Here is a 21314-nt window from a genome sequence, read left to right on the forward strand (position 1 = left end):
AACCATGATATAAAATTGAATTGACATAAATGCTGTTTTTTTATCCAAAATGTATTCAAATGAATTAAAATGCATTGCAAATTTTCAATTCATTACCGTTTATTGAAAAAGTTTGATATTTTACTCTATTATATTTAGTAAAAACTAGATTTTTTAATTTTAACTTTCTTATATTATTTGCTTTCTGGACTGACATATATCTTAATAATCTTGTGTTCCGGATTATAATCATATGGCTGTTCCTTTAGCATTATTCAAAACGCTGTACTTTTTTACTTTTTACTTTTTCTTATCGCTTTAATACCAACGCAAGCCTAAGCTATAATTTTAAGTTGCGAAATATGTTAATTATAAAAAAAATTTTAATGCACATATTTTACAAGAAGGCTAACGCGGAATAACGAAAGCTCATTCGTCCGAATCATTTAGTATTTGTAACACACGAAGGATGGAAGACTTTGATCGAGATGAAGTACGTCACTTGGTCTGGTTCTCTGGTGTACAACCGTGGAAGAAGAGATTCTTTCGGTTTCAAGTAAGTTATGGAGCTTTGGCTGATTTGAACATTCTCAATACAAATATCGAATATTATTTACGCATATTTATATATGTAACCTATTCATAGAACAACCTGAAAAACGGTATTTATCCGGCTTCTTTAGAGAGCCTATGGATCGCTGTAATTTTAGTAACGGCGATACACTTTGCTGGTTACAAAATCCCGTATGACCTCGTTGGAAAAATTTCCCAATATATTTCTGGGTAAATCTATAATTCCATGTATCAATTGTAAATTATATACGGTTTATTGCACGCGCACGGATTAACAATAATTTAAAACCCTTTTTTTTATGGCAGATCCTCGATATTCGCACACCTGGCAGGCTCCTTCGTGGTTGCGCTGTTTCTATGGCTGGCAGTCATATATGCAATTCGGAATACGTTAAAACTGTTACTCTTATATAAAGGATGGATGTATGAGACGAGAGGCAAAGGTTACAAGCCGTCCAAATTAACCCAGGTCTGGCTATTGCTGGTGAAATTATTCTCAAGTTGGCATAAGCCCATGCTCTACAGTTTCCAAGGATTACTGCCACGATTACCGTTACCGACAGTACCCGATACTATAAAAAGGGTTAGACAAATAATGTATTTATGATTTTATATTAGACATAAATAAGCACTCGCTTCTCACACGCATAAATTGGATTCGATATGTAATTACATTTTTTTTATTGTTGGACGAGTAAATATTTTAATTTAGTTTCTAGTTCAATTTGTAGTTCATAATTGTTGTAAGCATTTCTTCTTTAACATTGTAATGGAAAAATGAAAATATTGTACATTTAATTAGTATCTGAAGAGCGTACGACCGTTGCTCGATGATGAAAATTACGCTCGCATGGAAAAGCTGGCCAACGAGTTCCAAAATGGCATCGGAGTCAAGTTGCAACGTTACTTGGTCTTAAAATCTTGGAGGGCTACCAACTATGTGACTGATTGGTGGGAGGAGTACGTCTATTTGCGCGTAAGATCACCCTTAATAGTAAACTCGAATTACTATGGAATAAGCAACATCTGGTTTCCTACAAACTCGCAAGTCGCGCGAACCGCAGGTGCAATATGGTACTGCTTACAATATAGACGTCTTATCGAACGGCAAAAGTTAGCACCGGTTAGTAATTCTTTCTAATAGTCACTATTATATTAAAAATAGATAGATTGTCATACATTCAGTAAAGGCAAAAATAATCACCGTTTTTATTCATTTTTCTTTGCAAAAAATATATAAAGCATAAAGTGTTATACAAGAGCTGCATATTACTTTTATGTAACAAGTACAAATTCATTTATAGGAATAAAAGGTTTATATTTAAAACATTACATATGTATATTTTTAGACTCTAGTCCAAGGATTAGTACCATTGTGTTCTTGGCAGTATGAAAGATTATTCAACACTACACGAATTCCAGGAATTGAATGTGACAAAATCGTGCATTATCAAGATGCTAAACATATTGTAGTATATCATAAAGGCAGATATTTCAAAGTTTTAATTTATTATCGAAATAGAATTCTTCAAGCCTGCGAGATAGAACTGTAAGTTATCGTTTTATCGATATGCATTTTTATTACACACGTGTATTGTGATAATATTGCCTTACAGTCAGATTCAACAAATTTTGGACGATAATTCAACACCGTCGGAAGGAGAGGAGAAATTGGCTGCTTTAACAGCTGGCGAAAGAACTGCCTGGGCGCAGGCCAGGAAAGACTTCTTCGCGAAAGGTGTAAACAAGGCTTCTTTGGATATTATTGAGAAGGCTGCATTTGTGGTTGCATTGGACGATGTACCTTATGAATACGATCCAGTACGTTAGCTAATAAAATCCTAATATTTAAAATAATATTAATATAGATTATATTTGCAATATTTATATAATTATTGTCATTTCGTGTTTTAGAAGCATCCAGAAAAGTTGGACAATTATGGTAGAATCCTATTACATGGAAAAGGACATGATCGATGGTTCGATAAATCTTTTACGCTGTGCATTGGAAGCAATGGCAGAGTGAGTATCTTTATATTTTTAGATAATTATGTATAATATATCTTTATATAATTATGTAGCGAAACTTGTCATTAACTTCAATGTTTCACAAAAATAATTTCTGTTCACAGATTGGCTTGAACGCAGAACATTCTTGGTGAGTATATATTTTATGTATAAATAATAATAAATCTTTAATATTCTTCTGACATTTTTTATCATATAAGCAATAATTATTTAAAATAAAAAATTTAGAAAATTTTTCTATTTTCAACTATTTTTAACAGAGACGAATATAAATCGCTAATTTGTTATTCATAGTATATTACAAATACAATTAGATCTATATTTTCATTAAAATAAGATTTTTTGTATACAAATTGATGCATTTATTAAATTACTATATATAAAATAAGTATAAATGAACAGGGCAGATGGTGTACTCATGGAACATCTGGCAGAACACGTAGTATGTTCGGAGTTTTTGAATCAACAGTAAGAAATATAATCCGTAATTTACATGACTTATTGTGCATCCTTATTTATTTGTTCTCTCTTGCGCTTCTGAAAAAACTGTTATATATTATCATCTATTCCTGATGATGTAAATATAGTCCTTATTATTCAAATAAACATGTTACTATATAATTTTGTTCATAAATTTCAATACTTTCAATAAAATAAGATACAGAAATTTAAAATTCTTTATCGTCTAAGAAAGGTATATTATTCTCAGATATAAGGACGGGCATAATGTGGGTACTCCGGAATTTACACCACCAGCTCCAACTCGATTGCAATGGAATTTAAATACCAAATGTATCGAAGCTATTGAGCAATCTTATAAGGTAATAAAAATTACTCTTTTCCTATCTAAATATAATACATGTACGACATTTAACAAATATCATGACTATGTATATAAAACAATAGATTTTTAATTTAACAGGTAGCGCACAGTATATTAAATGATGTCGAATTACGTGTTTATCTGCACGATGCTTATGGTAAAGGTTTGATAAAAGCTAATTCCATATCACCAGATGGTTATATACAAATGGCATTGCAATTGGCATATTACCGCGATGCTGGTAAATTTGATTTAACTTATGAAGCTTCCATAACGAGACTGTTCCGAAACGGTAGAACAGAAACGGTCAGATCATGCACTATTGAATCTTGTAGATGGGTTAAGGCTATGGAAGACAAAATGATAACGGTATACAAAAATGAAATAATAAATGAATGGTACAAAGATCTGTTCCTCTATGTATTTCTAACAGATTTTTCTGTTAACATAGGTAAAGGAAAGAGTCAAATTGTTAATGGATGCAGTAAAAAGACATCAAAAAAATTATCTAGATGCTATGTGTGGTAAAGGAATAGATAGGCATTTATTCGGTTTATATGTAGTATCCAAGTATTTAGAAATAGATTCACCATTTTTGAAGGTAGCTGTTTCATTTCCTATTATATTTGATTACTAAATGTAATCTTATTAAACACGATAAATGCTTTTTATTGCAGGAGGTTCTACGTGAACCATGGCTATTGTCAACATCACAAACGCCACAAGGCCTAAGTTTATTAGTAGATTTTAAAAAGCACCCTGACTGCCCTTCATTTGGTGGTGGATTTGGTCCTGTGACCGATGATGGTTATGGCGTTTCTTATACGGCTGCGGGAGAAGACCTTTTATTTTTCCATGTTTCTAGTAAACGATCTTCGTCAAAAACGGTGAAATAATTGTTTTCGGTTTTATCACACTCACATATTATAATTCAGTTTCATGATAATTGCTTTGTATTATAAATATTTACATTGTTTCTATTATATTTCAATATAGTATCAAATATAATATTTAGTTATTTATTTTATAACAATAATCATACTTTGTAATAATAAAATAATTTCAAAATTTATAGAATGCCGCCAAATTTGCGAAGCAAATCGAAAAAGCACTTAGCGATATGGAAAACTTGCTGGAACAAAAAAAGAAAATACATCAGAGCGGATCTATATAATTTGTTCATTACCTGTAGCAGTCGTATGAAAAAGTAATTAATTATAAACCACGGAATGAAGCGGAATTTATGTTAGTTAACTTTTTTGATTTATGGAAGGATTTAATAATATAAACATAATGCTTAAAATATAATTTTCAAGTTATAATTTTTAAGTTTTTCATAAGCAATTATTTAAAAGGTAAAGGTTTTAAGACAAAATAACGTGTCCAAAATTCAAAATACGTTATTAAAAAAATGTAATACACTTAAATGTTGGCAAGAAAAGAAATACTATCATTTTCAAAACATTAAAAATATTTTTGTACAATAATAATAATCAATTAACAATTCATTTTGTACTGTTTATTGGTATATTTATAGAATTCTTTTTTTATTTCATACAAAAATATGTAATATTTAATTATAACATGAATGAATGTACTATAATAGAATAAATAAAAAAAAAACTACAGTTGTTTATTTTAATAACAATATCTATCACATCTCTTCTTCTCCCTCCTAATGAGAAATGAGAAATGTTCAAAAATACCAGAAATACGCAAGAATGATACTAGCATTACGATTTTTTAACGGCGTCTGCTTTACGGGGTTGAACATTCACTTTATCTTTCTTCAGTGATCGATGCTTGTTTGATATTACTGCATTTCGTAATGTTGAATGAAGGAATCTTTTGTTAACGGTTTCTTTAGGTTTTACCCATCCACTGGGACCCATTATTTCAGCCCTTCGTGCACCAAGTTTAGCTTCCTCTAGTAAAGCTTCAGCTGCCAGTCTAAAAATACATGTTAATATTTCGAAGCGACAGTACTATTGCATAACTAAGGATAAAATCATAATATGATAAATCTTTGTTTTTGCGTAGTTTTTTCTGTAAGTATTTATTATATTGACATATAGAATGATAATAACAAAGGTCACATATAACTTTTATAGCCAAGTTGCCTCACTTGTTAGTTTTTTATTTCAAGATTCTTCCTTAAGGCTACTCATTACCATTATGTCAGACGTCAGAAGAGAAAAAATACATAATAAAATTTTTGCAAAATATAATAAAATGGAAATATATTTCAATATAGCAATATTTGTAAATGACAGAACAAACTTATATATTGAAAATTATCTGTATGTATCGAGAAGAAATTAAATAAAAAAAAAAAATATATATATATATACATATAAATTATTAATTTTTAGCTGTGAATATAGTTTATTTAATTTTTGGATTATTTAGGAATAATTCATTTCCAGCTATGTGATTATTATTTATTTATTATGATTATAAATGAAATAAAAGTTTTTACTATGTTTTATAAAACTTGATTGATTAATGTTTTACTAAATTTCCATTTTAATATTTTATATTATACAAGAATTTTTATTATGTATTTTTTGCACTTCTAATGTCACAATTTGAGATAATAGTGTTTTGTTCACAGAATAAATAGTCTATTTAAGTCGAGCTTTAAATTGATAAAATTAAACACATTATGATTATATGTTTGAATATATTACATTATAAAAGTAATATTTCAATTTCAAATACATTTGTTATACTTAAACAACAATGTTCCAAAATTTGCATACTGCAATATTGTTTACATAATGTCAAAGACTTGATGTGACATAAAATAAATTAATTGTACGTACAGCTTTATAAGCTTAATATGTATAGCTTTATTTTTAAGTTTTCTCTTAAAAATATAGTTTTGTAATCTTAAAACCTATAAAATGTGTAGCAAAGTGAGACATATGTTCAATAAGTCACGTGGAAGTGTGAAATAATTTTTAGAATAATGGTATATCTTCATCTTTCAAAAATCATTGGTGATTGGTTTTTGACAATTGTAAATTTGTTGCAAATGGATAGTCAAAATAATTTGCACTATACTTTACAAGTTCTAGGATTACAAAATTGTTATATTTTTAATGGAAAACTAAAAAATAAAATTGTAGCAATTAATTTCAACTTGTTTCTTTTCCACACTCTGGAACTGAACTTTTAGCGCAGTTAATTTTTCTTCTTTTTCTTTTCACATTGGCAAAAAAGAGAAAAGATAAACTGTGCGAGAAGTCAAGTCCTTCTCTAGGGTGTGGGAAAAGAACAAATCTTTTATTGCGTGTCATTTCTCGCCTCTGATATCATACGAATAAATCACATTGCAAAACAGCTGAGCCTCGAAGCAAAAACTAAAAGCAGCCGTTCATATATTTTAAACTTTAAAGAATCTTTCCTATGGACTACATTGAAAATTATAACATAAATGTAATAACGCGTGGTGAAATCGTATAATTACTTATTCAGCGTTTCGTCATCCATATCGTCTGTCACGAATTGTTATTGTCTTCAACTCTGAAAGAAACAAGCGAAAATATTACATAAATATTATGAGAAATTTGCGATTGTATGCGAACGGTAGATTACGTTTTAGCAATCGCGACGTGCCTGATGAATTTACGACCTTTTGTAATCAAACATCACGTAACAAGCTTTGTAAGGATTGTCGAAGATTGTCATAAGGATGCTTCCACATGATAATTGCGACAGCTGACAATTACTAAAGATGGCTGTTTTCACAGCTGATTCACAGGCACGAAAAGTGAACTATGGACGTGAAGAGTTCACCGAGAATCATCCGCGAGCACCGACAATAAATTATCATAAAAAAAATTATACATTGCTCTCTCATGACATGACGCAAGAATCGTCGTGGGGAAGGCGAGAGTCCGTTAATCACAGCTGCAATTATCGTGGCTCGAGGCTAAAGTGATAAATTCGAAATGGAATACCGTCAGAGCTCGGGCGGCGTCGTCTGCAATTTCTCCTGATATCCTGGCTTAGATAAAATCGCGAACAATCCGTTTGGTTCAATTGTGCACACTCGGTGCCTCGTGTTGTTTTTTTTCTTCTCCCCTTCTCTCCTCAAGTGTCCTTCAGTGTCCTTATTTCACTTTCCGACGTGTCCATCTGCGCCGGTCGGTCGGGGTGGGCACCAGTGGGCACGGACTTGTGCGTATGTAGAAGGGAATTTTGCTCAGCACGCGCAGCAGAGCGACACGGCACGCACAGGCCAGGCGGGCGAACAAATAATTATCATTTCGCTATCGTGTGGCAGTTTCTTGGGGCCGGTCAAAGTGTCATCCTCCCGGCCGTTAGCCTGACGAAGAAAGATGGAAACACACGCGAAAGCGATCACGGAGCTGCGCGAGAAGTTTTTCAAAAAGCTGGATGACGAGGGACCACCCGATTCCAGTACGTACACATGGGCTCCTTTTCCCCTTTTCTCTGTGATCAAAAGCGATTTCTGGCATACGTGTATTAATATCGTACATATGTAAACCAATCACGGCAGTTTTTGACAGATGAAAAATGTATCGCTATTTTAAGAATTATTTATACATTCTACACATATATGTTGTGTGTGTGTATGTGTATGTGTGTGTATGTATGTACGTGTGTGTAACGATGCTCATGTAACATGTGCAAAGGTCGTATCCAGTCGATCGCGTATTCAATTGAAAACAATTGGCGCTTTAATTGACAAAGAACTAGATGTGTATAATTGAAGATGCGTTTGCTTATGTTAATTATTTACAGAATTATGAAATGTGAGAAGAAAACTGTACTTGTTTTTTTTCTGGATCCTACTGATTAATAATCATTTTCACAGGAGGTTTCCACCCTGCTGATATAACCAGAATAAAGAATAGTGATGACTGGCTGAGACGATTTTTAGAACATCATGAGTTCAACGAACAGGAGGCACTCAATATGCTTTGGGAAACCTGCACTTGGAGAAGAAAGTTTGGAACAAATGGTAATATTATATCCAAATTTTGTGTGTGATACAGTTTTTAGTTTCTACTACTCTCTATAGGGTAACATAAAACTGTAAAAGTTGTTTTGTCAAATCTATATATGTCTTAATTTGAATAAGGTGTAATCTAACTCTTTCAGTGTTGTGTAAACATGTAAACATATTTGACAAATGGTATATTGTGAGCACTGTGTAAGCAAGTATATGTTTGGCTTTAATAATAATAAATGAAAGTGTTCAGCATTGAATTGTATTATAGGCAATATTCTGTGTGCACATGAACCATTCATCAAAAAGCACTGAAAGGGTTAATGTTAGAATAATGTAAAATAAAGTATGTTTTTCTCTATTAGTAAATAAATATATCTTTCATTGTAAACTGGGTTACAGATATCACCGAAGATAATATCAGGAAAGATTATTTAGAAGAAGGCGTAGTCTTTGGCTTTAGTAAAGATAAAGATGGCAAGAAACTTTTTGTAATTAAATCAAAGTTGCATGTTAAAGGATTAAGAGATTTTCCAGAGCTTCAGAGATGCATAGTTTATTGGTTTGAAAGATTAGAAAGGTATATATTCCTTATATATTATAATTTCCTCATCTTTATACAAAGGAAATTTTAAATATCATTGAAATTATTTGTAATCCATTCATACTGTTTTAAAAATTTTTTATTTGTATTTGCAGAGAAGGAAATGGAAATCAGATATCACTTTTTTTTGATATGGCAGAAGCTGGACTTTCAAATATGGATATGGAACTTACCAAGTATCTCATTGGTCTATTCAAATCTTATTACCCAAATTTTTTAAATTACATCATTATTTTTGAGATGGCCTGGATTTTAAATGCAACTTTTAAAATAATAAAATCATGGTTACCCGCTAAAGCTATTCCGAAGATTAAGTTTGTTAATAAATCCAACTTGAAGGACTTTGTCAATGCAAACGATGCGATGAAATGTTGGGGAGGTAATAATGATTATACCTTTAAGTTTGTCTCTGACGAGCAAACGAGTGGAGATGGCGTAATGAATGGCAAGCTGGATAATAAAAAGGTATTACGTATTACATATATTTTTTTTTATGTAACTGAAATAACTGTATGACATGTAATACGAATAATGTCAAGATGTTTATACTTATTATGGATGCTTTTTTGTCATCGAGTTTCTTTTTTTTTGTTACTGTTCTTTTGTCAATCACATTAATTTGTTTTTCATATCATACACTTCAAATTAGTTATTTTCCTGAGCAAAGGAATGTTAAATAAAATGGAATATGCAGATGTATTTGAAATTACTCATGCTGATTAATAATCTGTTCAATACCTTCTTTAAACATACTATATGTTTTCTAGGTCCACTTTGTAGACAATTCACCACTCACGGAGCAAAGTCCGACTAGTATTGGAGATCAGATTAATGAAGAACAATGTACGTATAAAATTTACTTTATGCATAAACTTATTACATTGCACTAAAATATGTAATATAAAAAGCAGAGATGCATTAAATGCTATTTGTTCTAGTGTTATCCATAGAACCCTCAGAAGTAATTACATTTAATAGAGATGGGAATGATATCACTGGGACAATTACGCTTACAAATATTAAAACTGACAAGTCTCTATCTTATAAGGTATATGATATAAATTTTGTTTTACTATTATAACAATATCTTGAAATAAATTTACTAGAAATAATCTTGAAATTTACTAGAAATTTAAAATAACATAGGTGTGGTGATTTTATAGATAAAGACAACGTCGCCTGAGAAATTTAGAGTACGGCCAAGTTCGGGAGTTCTGCAACCGTCTGAACAAAGAAATGTTACGGTTGTACTGCAACCTGGTTATAATGTACGCGGTCTATTGTACAACGATCGATTTCTAGTCATGTGCCTCCCATTAAAAAATGCAACTGCTACAGCGCAGGAATTGAGTGCACTCTGGAAGGTAAATTAATTCCATATTTAACCTCAGATTTTAAATATTCATACATAAAATTGTTCACATGCTAATACTGTCTCCCCTGTAGTCTGAAAAGGCGACAGAGATGCATCGATTGCGATGTTGCGACGGTACTATCGAAAATAACGAAATACAAAAATCTCATTCTGCGCTAACTTCCACAGTAGCAGGAAATGATCGTATTGATGCATTTTCTTCTAAGGTACGTAAGCTAATATTGCACAGCCTTATTTTCTAAATATATATTAAAATATTTTAATATATGCATCATAATAATTTCAGATAAACCATTTAGAAAAATATAACAGCAAAATATACAGCGAGATTGTTATTGTAAAATATATGCTTTTAGTTTCCATAATATTGACCATTTTAATGGCAATGTTTATGGGCTATATTTTACAAGTAGATATTAAAAATTTGGTGGATCAACAAGAATGTCGGTTTTCTCGTGATTAAAACATGTTTGAAAGTACGTATTTGTAATAAGAACAACTTTGATATATTAGAAAAATATTTAAAAAAATCTTTAAATTGAATCTATAATCATGCAAAGATATTATCTTCTATTACATAATAATTAACATGTTAAAGTTTTTATACATTTTCTGTTCTTCCAAAAGAAAATATTTATAGATGTTTATTTTGTGTAACTTTAGAAATTAATTATATACTATGTTATGTCATTTTTTTATATGTACATACATACATATATATATGTACAAATATACATGTATATACATATATGCATGTATACACGTGTAATTATCATCTAATAAGTTACCATGTGGTGTTTTGTAATGCAAGGTATGCAGAAGTACAGTATATTGTAAAATTATATTAAAACTGCTATTTTTATACATATTCTATGAAATATCCTGATTATATTAAACTCGTGGATTGATATATAGGCATAAATTTTTGTTATATATATCCTTGATTTCATTTTCCTAATATTGTTATATATATTTAATTATATGGCTTTAATGTAGGTTGCGTATATAATGTACACGGTTCTATAATTAAACTGTTTTGAAAAATATATGATATACAATTGCGAGTTTAATCTCAAAGACTTCTGTCATTTTATTTATTTTCCATTGTAATTATATTCAATAATAACAATAACATTTACAACAAAATTGGCATCAATTGCGTTCATATGAAGCTTGACGTTAATCTCAGGCAATCTACTGATGACAAATTTAGAATAATAGAAAAGAATTTGCGACCAAGTACGCGAATTGATGGTAGTCTGTGTTTCGCTTGAATTCCTGTTGATTAAATCAATTTTAAAGTTCGTCCTCGAAAAGACAGGCTCGCACAATGCGAACGCGTAGAAAAATCAACCAATCAATCTTTTACAATAAGAAGCGAATGCGATGGCCAATCGCCTTTTACTACATATCTGCCATTCCGGAAAAAGCGGAAAGTTGATTGGCTGCCATATCGACTTGCGTACAGTTACGCGTGTAGAGAAACCGGATGCAACAAAAGCCTACTTAGAAGACGTACCTTCGTATTAAAAATATCTAAAAAAAAAAAAAAATTAAATCAATTATATAAAAAAAAAATAAAAAAAATAAATAACGATTACGTCTTCAATAAAAGCATCGCGGTGACACTACTATCCCTCGCACTCGACGGATCGATTTTCTCATTTACATCGCGCATTTATGCAAATTTGTTCGAATGAAATTGCAATAATTGCAGTTCAAGAGTTCGGGACATCTGGAATGTTGACGGAAGGTTAGCGTCGCGTCGTCCGGAAGATGCCTGGACGAGCCGAAACGACGATCGAGCAAGCGGCATATAAACACGCGAGCGTGACGCGTGACGTGCCAGTGCGCAGCTGCCAACGCGCAGCATTTGAACCTTCGTAGTTCGATCGGCCATATTTGCTCTTATACAACGCCCTCACGCGACGATCGTGGGTTTACGTGTATATTTGGTGGCTTGGTATCGACTCATCGGCTTGGCTAGCATTCACAGTCGTGTACCCTACGTCGGCGTTCGGTAAGTTTCCACGATATTCGAACGGGCGGACGGTCTCGGGCCGTGCCAGACTATTCCTCGGTTCCTGACGGCACGCGGCGCAACAGCACGGCGGCATCGTCGCACGGTGTCCTCCATATTGATGACAGCGCCGACGGTGATAATTTTCTGAAATTTTTGTCGTTAATGCCCCCTGTGTCCTGAAAGCGAAAGCGCACCCGCGTTTGTCTTAAAAGCTCCCCGACAGAATGCGCGACCTCGTGGGGCCCCGTCGTGTGTTACGAGAGTCCGCGAAATACGGTGTTGCCCCAGGTACCCGCCCGCATCACCACCACCGTGTTGCTCACCCGTTCCTTTCTCGCCTTGTCTCGCCTCGCCTCGCTGGCGTCGCCCGTCATGGCGCGCTCGGCTTCGCTTCCCTCGCTTTCCCATGGCGTCGTACTACGTCGGTGCCTCCTCCAGCGCCGCTGGCCGCGTCGTCGTATGGCGGCGCTCCGCTGCCGTCGCCGCGGCGCACGTTGCCCCCTTGATCGTCGCGCGCGCCGAGAGACGCCGAGAAGCGAGCGCCCCGCCGTCGCGGGCGACGCCGACAACCTCGGGATGCTTGTCTTCGCTCGCCGAGCGCCGCCGTGCCCTCGGCGCGACGGCACGGCTCGCTCTTCCCCGTCGCATTATCGATTCTTTTCCTCTAATTCGACCGCGGCGATGCCCGCCGTCGAGCACTCGATCTCGTCGTACCCTCGAGCGAGGCACCGGGAGGAACGGCGACTCGCATCCTGACCCACAAACATGTTTTCGCTCCTGACGACGGTCAGAACGCTTTATTTTCCGGGCTCGCTTTTGTGGCCCCCTCCCTCTTCCTCGCCATGTAGACTCGCAACTTTTTAAGTTTGCTTTCGAGATCGCGGACTGATGAAAAATAGAAAACTAAACTAGGATATTGTTGCTTTGTCCTGAAAATCTTAGTTAATCGCTGTATGTTTCGTCTTATAAACGGGAATAGGGCGTGTATGAAGGAAAATGTGCATTTCGTTTATATAGTGCATACTTAACACAGTTTACACTTATTTTTAGAATTGTTGACGTGAGAGTGTTATTGGATTGATATTGGAGAATATATCTGTAATGATAGCTCAATCATATATTTCCAAGTTATCTGGATATGTAATATATGTATGTATTTATGTTTTAGATTAATGAACATAGTTGCCATTGTTTGAGCTACATGATTCAATCATGAGTAACGTAGCAGCTATAAAATTGGAAGAGGGACAAGAATCTGTCACCGAAATACAAACTTACTTGGAAACGTTTAATAAAGAGATAGAGGGAGGACAAGGTGAATTACAACATGTGCAATGTTAGTACCATCTCTTACAGTGGTTTTTATATAAACATGTCTATTACCCTGAGCAATATTTTATATATATTTTATTATTTATAGTACAACAAGTGGAGGGCTTATCTGGTGGAGAAGAGGGTGGGACATACTTTGTCGATCAGTCTGGTCAGTATTATTACCAGGCAAATAGTGATGAACCACCTGTAATGACACAAGTACAGATACAAGAAGTGGAAGAGACTGATGTACAAAATGAAGACGAGACAGCTCAAGATGAGTATCAAGAGATTGAAGAACTTGAAAATGCCGAGGGCGATGAGGATGTAAGTAGTGCTAATAGTCAACAACTATAAATTTACAAAACAAAAAACATGTGTAATTATGAATATAAATTTTAGGCACAAGTCAACGGTGACAACAATCAAGTTGTAATTAATTCTGGCGATGCATATCAAACTGTCACAATTGTACCATCTGACACAAATCCTGGAGAAGTAAGTTATGTTTTAATAGTTCAGCAACCTGAGACTGAAGAGAAAGAGAGTAAACCTGTGGAAGATGAAGCAACGACAGTAGCGGCAGCAGCTGCAGCTGAGGAAGAAGAAGCAGAAGGTGAACAAGATCTCACTGTATACGACTTTCAAGATAATGAAGACAATGAAGCGCCAGTGGAATCTGAGGCGGAAGATGACAAGACTAAAATCATTAAGTTCCTCCCAAAGAAATCTCAAACCGTGACGCAAGCTCATATGTGCAATTATTGCAATTATACCAGCCCAAAACGGTATTACTTTTTAGCATGCATTATTACTTTTCCATGCTCTTTATATATGTATTATATCACAATTTAATTTATTTTTGAATTTATTTTTATTATCGCGTATGTAAAGAAGTGGCATGTTAAATTAGAAAAATAATGAACTATTCATTTATGTAACAGATATCTTTTATCACGGCATATGAAATCGCATTCAGAAGAAAGACCACATAAATGTAGTGTTTGTGAGCGAGGGTTTAAAACTCTGGCCTCGCTTCAGAATCATGTTAACACTCATACTGGGACCAAGCCTCATCATTGCAAATATTGCGAGAGTGCATTTACAACTTCTGGTATGTAATATGATGTTGATTTTTTCTGCTCACATATACATTGAATTACATGAAATAAATGTAAAAAAATATGAAATATATTTTCCAAGATTCAAAATTATCTTATTTTGTATAAAATATTTTTTACATTAACAGTATTTTCTAAATTTTGCCAAGTTAACGTCATATTATATGTATATATAATTCCTATTTTTATATGTTTGCTTACAGGTGAACTTGTAAGACATGTTCGATATAGACATACCCATGAAAAACCACATAAATGTCATGAGTGCGATTATGCATCTGTTGAGCTGTCAAAACTGAAAAGACATATTAGATGCCACACAGGCGAACGACCTTATCAGGTATACATTATCATGTTTTTTCTTAATTAAGTTCATCACACATGTAAAAACTTTATATAGATATGCTATTTGTCTCATGTATTTATAAAGAATAAGTTGCATAAATACACATAAAAAACACAAACATATAAAAAACTGAAAGTCTATTAAGTGATTCCTTTTTTTAGAATATAGTTTTATAATTCTGTGTCAATAACTAAATAAATACAATATTTAATTATTTTTGCAGTGTCCACATTGTACATATGCAAGTCCTGATACATTTAAACTGAAACGCCATCTTCGCATACACACTGGAGAAAAACCATATGAATGTGATTTTTGTCAAGCCAGATTTACTCAATCCAATAGTTTGAAAGCGCATAAATTAATACATAATGGTAAGTTATATAGTCAAGAATATATAATAATTTTTTTCGAAAAGTTTCAAAATAAAATAATAACAAATTTACTAAGAAAGCGTTATTTATAATTTATAATATGATATAATTTGCATATATGATTGTGTGACATTTGTAAATGATAGTGCTTGTTACAAATATATATAGAAATATAACATAGATTGTGTGTGCATGCTATTTTATAACTTACGTTACTCATGTATAAAGAGATCAAGTATTCATTTTATCTCAATAACAAATTTACTTTCTCAAATTGTAGTAGGCGATAAACCAGTATTTCAATGTGAATTATGCCCAGCTACATGTGGCAGAAAAACGGATCTTAGAATTCATGTGCAAAAGTTACATACTTCTGATAAACCACTAAAATGCAAACGTTGTGGAAAAACATTCCCGGACAGGTACATGAAAAATTTCTAAGAGATATTGCGTTGTTGACACAAACGTATTAAATACAAATATTATAACGCATACATTTAAACAAACTCTATTTTTAATACATATGTTACATTTCAGATATAGCTACAAGTTACATAGCAAAACTCATGAAGGAGAGAAATGTTACAAGTGCGATCTATGTCCGTATGCATCTATATCGGCACGTCATTTGGAAAGTCATATGCTTATTCATACTGATCAAAAGCCGTATCAATGTGATCACTGCTTTCAATCATTTAGACAAAAACAGTTACTCAAACGGCATTGCAATCTCTATCATAATCCCTCTTATGTTCCTCCACCGCCACAAGAAAAAACACATCAATGTCCCGAGTGTGAAAGAGCATTTAGGTGTGTATACGTAATTGATCATTTGAAACTATTGATAACATATTAAATACCAACTTATTAGTATAATTTTTCTTAATATAAAATTTTTATATTGCGCAGACATAAAGGTAATCTTATTCGTCATATGGCTGTTCACGATCCGGAATCATCTCTGCAAGAAAAACAGCAAGCTCTTAAAATCGGCAGACAGAAAAAGATTCAAATTATTGATGGCCAACGTGTTGAAGTAATGACAGGTAAAATACAAAACTGTAAATCTAAAAATTATAAGAAATTTTAAAGAAATCACAATCAATTTTGAATCTGCGTTGTGTCATTTATGAATGTGATTTCTTTATGTTACTTCATAGTATGCGAAATCATTCATATTCACAGGGACACTTACGATATGATCTAAATATGGATCATTGACTAATATCCATGTGTTATGTTATAACAACAGGTGATTTAGCTTCTAAACTTAAAGGTTATGAAGACGAAGAAGAAGAAGAAGATGAAGATGACATGATGGCAGTTCAAGGCAGCGATGGCCAACAATATGTTGTGTTAGAAGTGATCCAGTTAGCTGATAATCAAGGAACTGATCAGGTATAAATTTAATAAAATACTTTACAGAATTTATCTATTAAAGTAAATTATATAATATTGAATATATTATCATTATATTATCAAAAACCATTGTTTATAAATATGTGATTACTTATAACAGATGGCTGTTGTCGCGAATGAGGATGGAGAGTTGGTAATGCAAGATCCTTTAACTCAAGAAAATAGTATAGTAACAGGAACAGGAGACGAAATTGACGAAGTAGATGAGGAAGACATAGAAATGCATGATCTAAAGATAGAACCCAGTACTCCATCAAAATCTACACAGAACTCACAAAATGATCCTAAATTGCAAAAGGAAATGGAAACCTGTTTCGGGTTTGATGAGGTAAGTGACACTTTAGATTTTTAATATAAAATTATTTTTTAAATCAACATTCATATTACATGAAAAGAAATAATATGAGTTCTTTTTATAAATGCATGATATATATTCTTTTAGGAAGAAGAGGAAGAAGAAAGCGGTAATAATATAAACATGTTACAGACAATTTCGTAATAATGTGTAAAAGACGAAATGTACCTAATCATAGTCCAATGTTTCACTTCTGTCCCAGTGTTAGAGTAATATCCTTTAAAAAATAAGGAAAATTAGACAATAAGAGCCAATAAGCGCACTTGATAATTTTCCTTATTTAGATTGTATATCTTATTATAATTAGTTTTTAAAGCAAAAAATTATTAAAAAGTCAAGGAAACTATATATATACATATATATACATATATATACATATACATATATATATATATATATATATATATATATATATATATATATATATATTGTGTATAAAACTGAATGCAGTGTATTATCATCTAAAAATACTTTGCATAGCTCTAGTAGGGAGCTGCAGTGTGATTCACATGCATGGTACAAGAACTTTTTTTGCCGTTAGTGCATTAGGTTATATATAATACACATAATAATTTATGAAAATATTGTAGTTTTGTGGTTTAGCAATGTATCAAGCAAATGTACAATTATAGTGTAAAATATGATTTACGTTACTGTCAATGAGAACTTCTTAATAATGACATTAACAAAGTTAGATAAGATTAAATATGTTAATTATAAAAAATATATTATCTTGGCATAATATTTTTAAACAGTTAATTTATAACTTTGATGTAAAAGCCTGTTACTTTTACTAGATGTGTGCAACTAACATGAGTCTTGAAAAGTTAAGATTAGTTAATAAAGCTGAAACTAATAAGAATAAGATTATAATGTAAATAAATGTTTAACTTCATATCTCGATTATTTTAAAGTTTCAGCATAAACAAAAACTACTAAAAAGGAAGCGATAAATTTAATTATCAAAAGTATTTTATATTGTTTACTATGGTCATTTTTTTTATGTTAAAAGGTCGGGAAGTAATGTAGAGATGTGAGTACTAAGTTGTAATATGTTGGTTTCATATTTATAGTGCATTACGTAAAGAAATTTAACGTGTTCATTTGTAATAGAAAAATAACATTTAAACAAAAGAGGATAATGTAATTATTTTTTAGTCTTTGATCAAAATATCTTCGTTTACAGCGTTAGAAAATATCTTACGTATAACATTTTTTGGCAAACTTTTATGTATATTTACATTATTTTACAATAATGCAATAGTATATTAAATACAGAATATTTAATTATTAAAACTTATCTTAGAATGTTTTATGATAGCATTATTCGTGTTCTTCAACAGTGCTATTATAAAACGATCGGAAGTTGTTTCACATCTTGTACTATATATATAAGCAATCTTTGATATTTACTAAATACATATAAATGTTTAATCACAACTTCACATGTAGAATTTCCAGTTTAATTTAATTAAGGCATGATACTCGAAATAAAATCGTTATAAATGATTTTATTTTATATTTGCAAAAATAAATGTCTTTGATATTTTGACATTTTAAAGATAAGTTGCATTAAACAAAATTGTTGAATTAATGATATATATATATTTTTTTTTTTATAAAAATCGCGTGGCTCATGCCTTTTTATTATGAACTGGAAAGATAATACTTCTTCAACAAAATCGATAACATTGCTGTATTAAAGCGGTATGACATATGTATCTTCAGGAATACACTGGAATGAAGAAAAGTGTATAATTAACGTACAATGCCCATACAATGTTGCTCATAAAATAAGTTATTCCGCTTATCTGGTAGGCGAAATGATCATTGTAAAAAGTATGTACAATTTTTTTTACACACACGAATTGTACAATTGTAATTTTAGTGATCAATTACTATACGCACTTAAAATTCTGCACTTTCTTACATTATCCCAAAGAAAAAAAAAATGGTGTAACTTCTCTCGATAATAAACATTATCTTGTCGACAATATATTCGTTGCAGCCATTCGGCATGCATATTTATTCATGCATTTTTTAATTTCTCTCCCTGTTTTTTTAATTTTCTTTACATTTTATATTTGAAATCGATGTGTTACATATGTGTAATTTATATCTATGAAAATGGGATTCAAACATTTATTGTGAGCTTTTAAATTTGTAATTTAGTTTTTTTCTGTAGATATTACTTTTTATTCAAGTTTGTCAATAAACTGTAACGTTTGCCGACGTATATCTGACTCCCTTATTAGTATTATTAGGAAAGACCACACCCCACGCAAAGTGCATCCTTGGTCATCAACCCTATAATCTATTCCGTCTCGTTGCTTGGGGACGTATTTAAAGCGCTAAAGCACGCGATGGATTGCGTGACCCATGATTCAATGAATACATATCATAGACTAAAGTAGATAGAGCTTATACCGTTAGATAGGACAGGAGGGGCCGTTGAGATTAGCGGTAAGGAGGGGACAACCAGCAAATCGGTTTGATTCAGAATTGTTCGAAATCATTCGGCTCTTAGCTGCTCTTAGCTGTCACTTCAAACTGCGTACAGCTTCGTTGCATTTTGTGATTATTAATTTTCTCGTGCTTTTTTGAATATTTTACAATGAGTTATTGCATTGTATCTGAGTGCAATGATCGAAATAACTGCAAAAGAAAAAATTTGGAGCTGTGAGAAAAAGAAAAAAAAACAGGAAATTTTTTATTTCATTTGTAAGTGTGTGTAAAGCTGGCATATCATTTGGTGAAAACTCACTAAACATTGACAGTTCTGGGTTTATTTTCAATAGTTCTACAGTTTCTGATAGATAAAACAAATAGTTCTGGCCTTTAAAGCGAAAAAACGCATAGGACAAAGTGAGACGCCAGGTTCACGCAGCGTCTCAGTTTGTCCTGCGTCATTTTACAGACACAATTCTTGTAGGATTTTAAAAGATCTATAGTTCTAGATGAGTTCTAGAAAGAGTTCTAGCGTTTAACACAGCTCATTTAATTAAAAAAAAAATTAAAAAATATTTATTTTATAATATTACATAATAGAGTCCCGTGTACAAAAAAATATTTTTCCTTCAGTTCTGAATGTATCTAAACGCCTTCCGAAAAGTTCTGGTCGATTCAATATTTTATTAATAACAAAAAAATTGTTATCTTCCGCGAAAATCGTATATTCGCGCATATGGGTCAGACGCTCGTGTATATTCGAGAGTTTTGTGTACCAAAAAATAATTTTCCAATAGTTCTTAACGTATTAAAACGCATTCCGAAGAGTTGCGGTCGATTTCGATATTAGTTAATCAACAAAAAATTAATAACTTTCGAAAAAGCCGATTTTCCGCATATATAGATGAGATGCTGGTCTTTTTCGAAGAGTTCTGTGTATGAAAAAATATTTTTCCTATTGTTCTCAACATATTAAAGCGACTTCTAAAGAGTTGCGGTCGATTTCGATATTACTTAATCAACAAAAAATTAATAACTTCCGAAAAAGGCAATTTTTCGCAAATGTAGGTGAGATGCTGGTCTTTTTCGAAGAGTTCTGTGTATGAAAAAATATTTTTCCTACTGTTCTCAACATATTAAAGCGTTTTCCGAAGAGTTACGGTCGATTTTGATATTAGTTAATCAACAAAAAATTAATAACTTCCAAAAAAGACAATTTTTCGCAAATGTGGGTGAGATGCTGGTCTTTTTCGAAGAGTTCTGTGTACGAAAAAATATTTTTTTTACTGTTCTCAACATATTAAAGCGCCTTCCAAAAAGTTGCGCTCGATTCCGATATTACTTAATCAACAAAAAATTAATGACTTCCGAAAAAGCCAATTTTTCGCATATGTAGGTGAGGTGCTGGTCTTTTTCAAAGAGTTCTGTGTACGAAAAAATATTTAAAATTTTTTAAATATTTAAACCTCCTCTGTGTGTGTGTGTGTGTGTGTGTGTGTGTGTGTGTGTGTGTGTGTGTGTGTGTGTAATATATATATTCTTTGTTTTTAT

The 21314-nt window shown here is 32.3% G+C and overlaps 4 protein-coding genes and 1 long non-coding RNA gene across 11 annotated transcripts; 3 read left to right on the plus strand and 2 right to left on the minus strand.

Annotated features, from left to right (window-relative positions):
* Positions 1-406: 406 nt before the first annotated feature.
* LOC105204388 (carnitine O-palmitoyltransferase 1, liver isoform) lies at positions 407-5029 on the plus strand. Its single transcript, XM_039453913.1, has 14 exons — positions 407-535; positions 626-762; positions 859-1135; positions 1355-1675; positions 1902-2101; positions 2169-2373; positions 2467-2574; positions 2685-2710; positions 2983-3048; positions 3290-3401; positions 3503-3772; positions 3855-4004; positions 4081-4290; positions 4479-5029. The coding sequence occupies exons 1-14, from the start codon at positions 449-451 to the stop codon at positions 4575-4577; spliced, it is 2268 nt and encodes a 755-aa protein (XP_039309847.1). The 5' UTR covers positions 407-448; the 3' UTR covers positions 4578-5029.
* On the minus strand, positions 4912-7759 carry LOC105201886 (protein POLR1D). 2 transcript variants are annotated; one of them, XM_011170161.3, is made up of 3 exons: positions 7369-7759; positions 6876-6931; positions 4912-5353 (listed from the first exon to the last, which is right to left on the minus strand). In XM_011170161.3, the coding sequence occupies exons 2-3, from the start codon at positions 6896-6898 to the stop codon at positions 5137-5139; spliced, it is 240 nt and encodes a 79-aa protein (XP_011168463.1). In that variant the 5' UTR covers positions 6899-6931; positions 7369-7759; the 3' UTR covers positions 4912-5136. The 2 variants fall into 2 exon arrangements, with proteins under 2 accessions (XP_011168463.1, XP_011168464.1); XM_011170162.3 differs by lacking the exon at positions 7369-7759 and adding an exon at positions 7004-7141.
* LOC105201887 (motile sperm domain-containing protein 2) lies at positions 7597-11285 on the plus strand. Of its 2 annotated transcripts, none has more exons than XM_011170164.3 (9): positions 7597-7831; positions 8250-8396; positions 8787-8964; positions 9084-9453; positions 9756-9831; positions 9927-10036; positions 10152-10352; positions 10435-10569; positions 10650-11285. In XM_011170164.3, the coding sequence occupies exons 1-9, from the start codon at positions 7750-7752 to the stop codon at positions 10824-10826; spliced, it is 1476 nt and encodes a 491-aa protein (XP_011168466.1). In that variant the 5' UTR covers positions 7597-7749; the 3' UTR covers positions 10827-11285. The 2 variants fall into 2 exon arrangements, with proteins under 2 accessions (XP_011168466.1, XP_011168467.1); XM_011170165.3 differs by lacking the exon at positions 7597-7831 and adding an exon at positions 8003-8187.
* A 143-nt stretch (positions 11286-11428) lies between these two features.
* Positions 11429-12886, minus strand: LOC113003525. The gene is made up of 2 exons (XR_003268527.2): positions 12710-12886; positions 11429-12530 (listed from the first exon to the last, which is right to left on the minus strand). It is a non-coding gene; the product is annotated as an uncharacterized LOC113003525 (long non-coding RNA).
* LOC105201883 (transcriptional repressor CTCFL) lies at positions 11596-19311 on the plus strand. 5 transcript variants are annotated; one of them, XM_011170154.3, is made up of 13 exons: positions 11596-12383; positions 13555-13722; positions 13807-14027; positions 14103-14488; positions 14645-14814; positions 15025-15161; positions 15391-15541; positions 15822-15963; positions 16079-16351; positions 16451-16587; positions 16794-16939; positions 17061-17288; positions 17403-19311. In XM_011170154.3, exons 2-13 carry the CDS (start codon positions 13599-13601, stop codon positions 17457-17459), a joined length of 2172 nt encoding a protein of 723 aa, XP_011168456.1. In that variant the 5' UTR covers positions 11596-12383; positions 13555-13598; the 3' UTR covers positions 17460-19311. The 5 variants fall into 5 exon arrangements, with proteins under 5 accessions (XP_011168456.1, XP_025989017.1, XP_011168454.1 ...); XM_026133232.2 differs by having other exon boundaries at positions 16818-16939; XM_011170152.3 differs by lacking the exon at positions 11596-12383 and adding an exon at positions 12532-12674.
* The last annotated feature ends 2003 nt before the right edge of the window (positions 19312-21314 follow it).

The sequence above is a fragment of the Solenopsis invicta genome, chromosome 9 (genome assembly GCF_016802725.1).
Source record: "Solenopsis invicta isolate M01_SB chromosome 9, UNIL_Sinv_3.0, whole genome shotgun sequence".
Lineage (NCBI taxonomy): Eukaryota > Metazoa > Arthropoda > Insecta > Hymenoptera > Formicidae > Solenopsis > Solenopsis invicta.

Coding starts and splice junctions, on each gene's coding strand:
- LOC105204388 (XM_039453913.1), top strand. CDS start 449: ATGGAAGACTTTGATCGAGATGAAGTACGTCACTTGGTCTGGTTCTCT. Junction 3,049..3,289: donor TCGGAGTTTTTGAATCAACA/GTAAGAAATATA, acceptor TATTATTCTCAG/ATATAAGGACGGGCATAATG. Junction 4,005..4,080: donor TAGATTCACCATTTTTGAAG/GTAGCTGTTTCA, acceptor TTTTTATTGCAG/GAGGTTCTACGTGAACCATG.
- LOC105201883 (XM_011170154.3), top strand. CDS start 13,599: ATGAGTAACGTAGCAGCTATAAAATTGGAAGAGGGACAAGAATCTGTC. Junction 15,964..16,078: donor GGAAAAACATTCCCGGACAG/GTACATGAAAAA, acceptor GTTACATTTCAG/ATATAGCTACAAGTTACATA. Junction 16,588..16,793: donor ACGTGTTGAAGTAATGACAG/GTAAAATACAAA, acceptor TTATAACAACAG/GTGATTTAGCTTCTAAACTT.
- LOC105201887 (XM_011170164.3), top strand. CDS start 7,750: ATGGAAACACACGCGAAAGCGATCACGGAGCTGCGCGAGAAGTTTTTC. Junction 9,454..9,755: donor GCAAGCTGGATAATAAAAAG/GTATTACGTATT, acceptor TATGTTTTCTAG/GTCCACTTTGTAGACAATTC. Junction 10,037..10,151: donor ACAAGTCTCTATCTTATAAG/GTATATGATATA, acceptor GTGATTTTATAG/ATAAAGACAACGTCGCCTGA.
- LOC105201886 (XM_011170161.3), bottom strand. CDS start 6,898: ATGGATGACGAAACGCTGAATAA. Junction 5,354..6,875: donor GATGACGAAACGCTGAATAA/GTAATTATACGA, acceptor ATGTATTTTTAG/ACTGGCAGCTGAAGCTTTAC.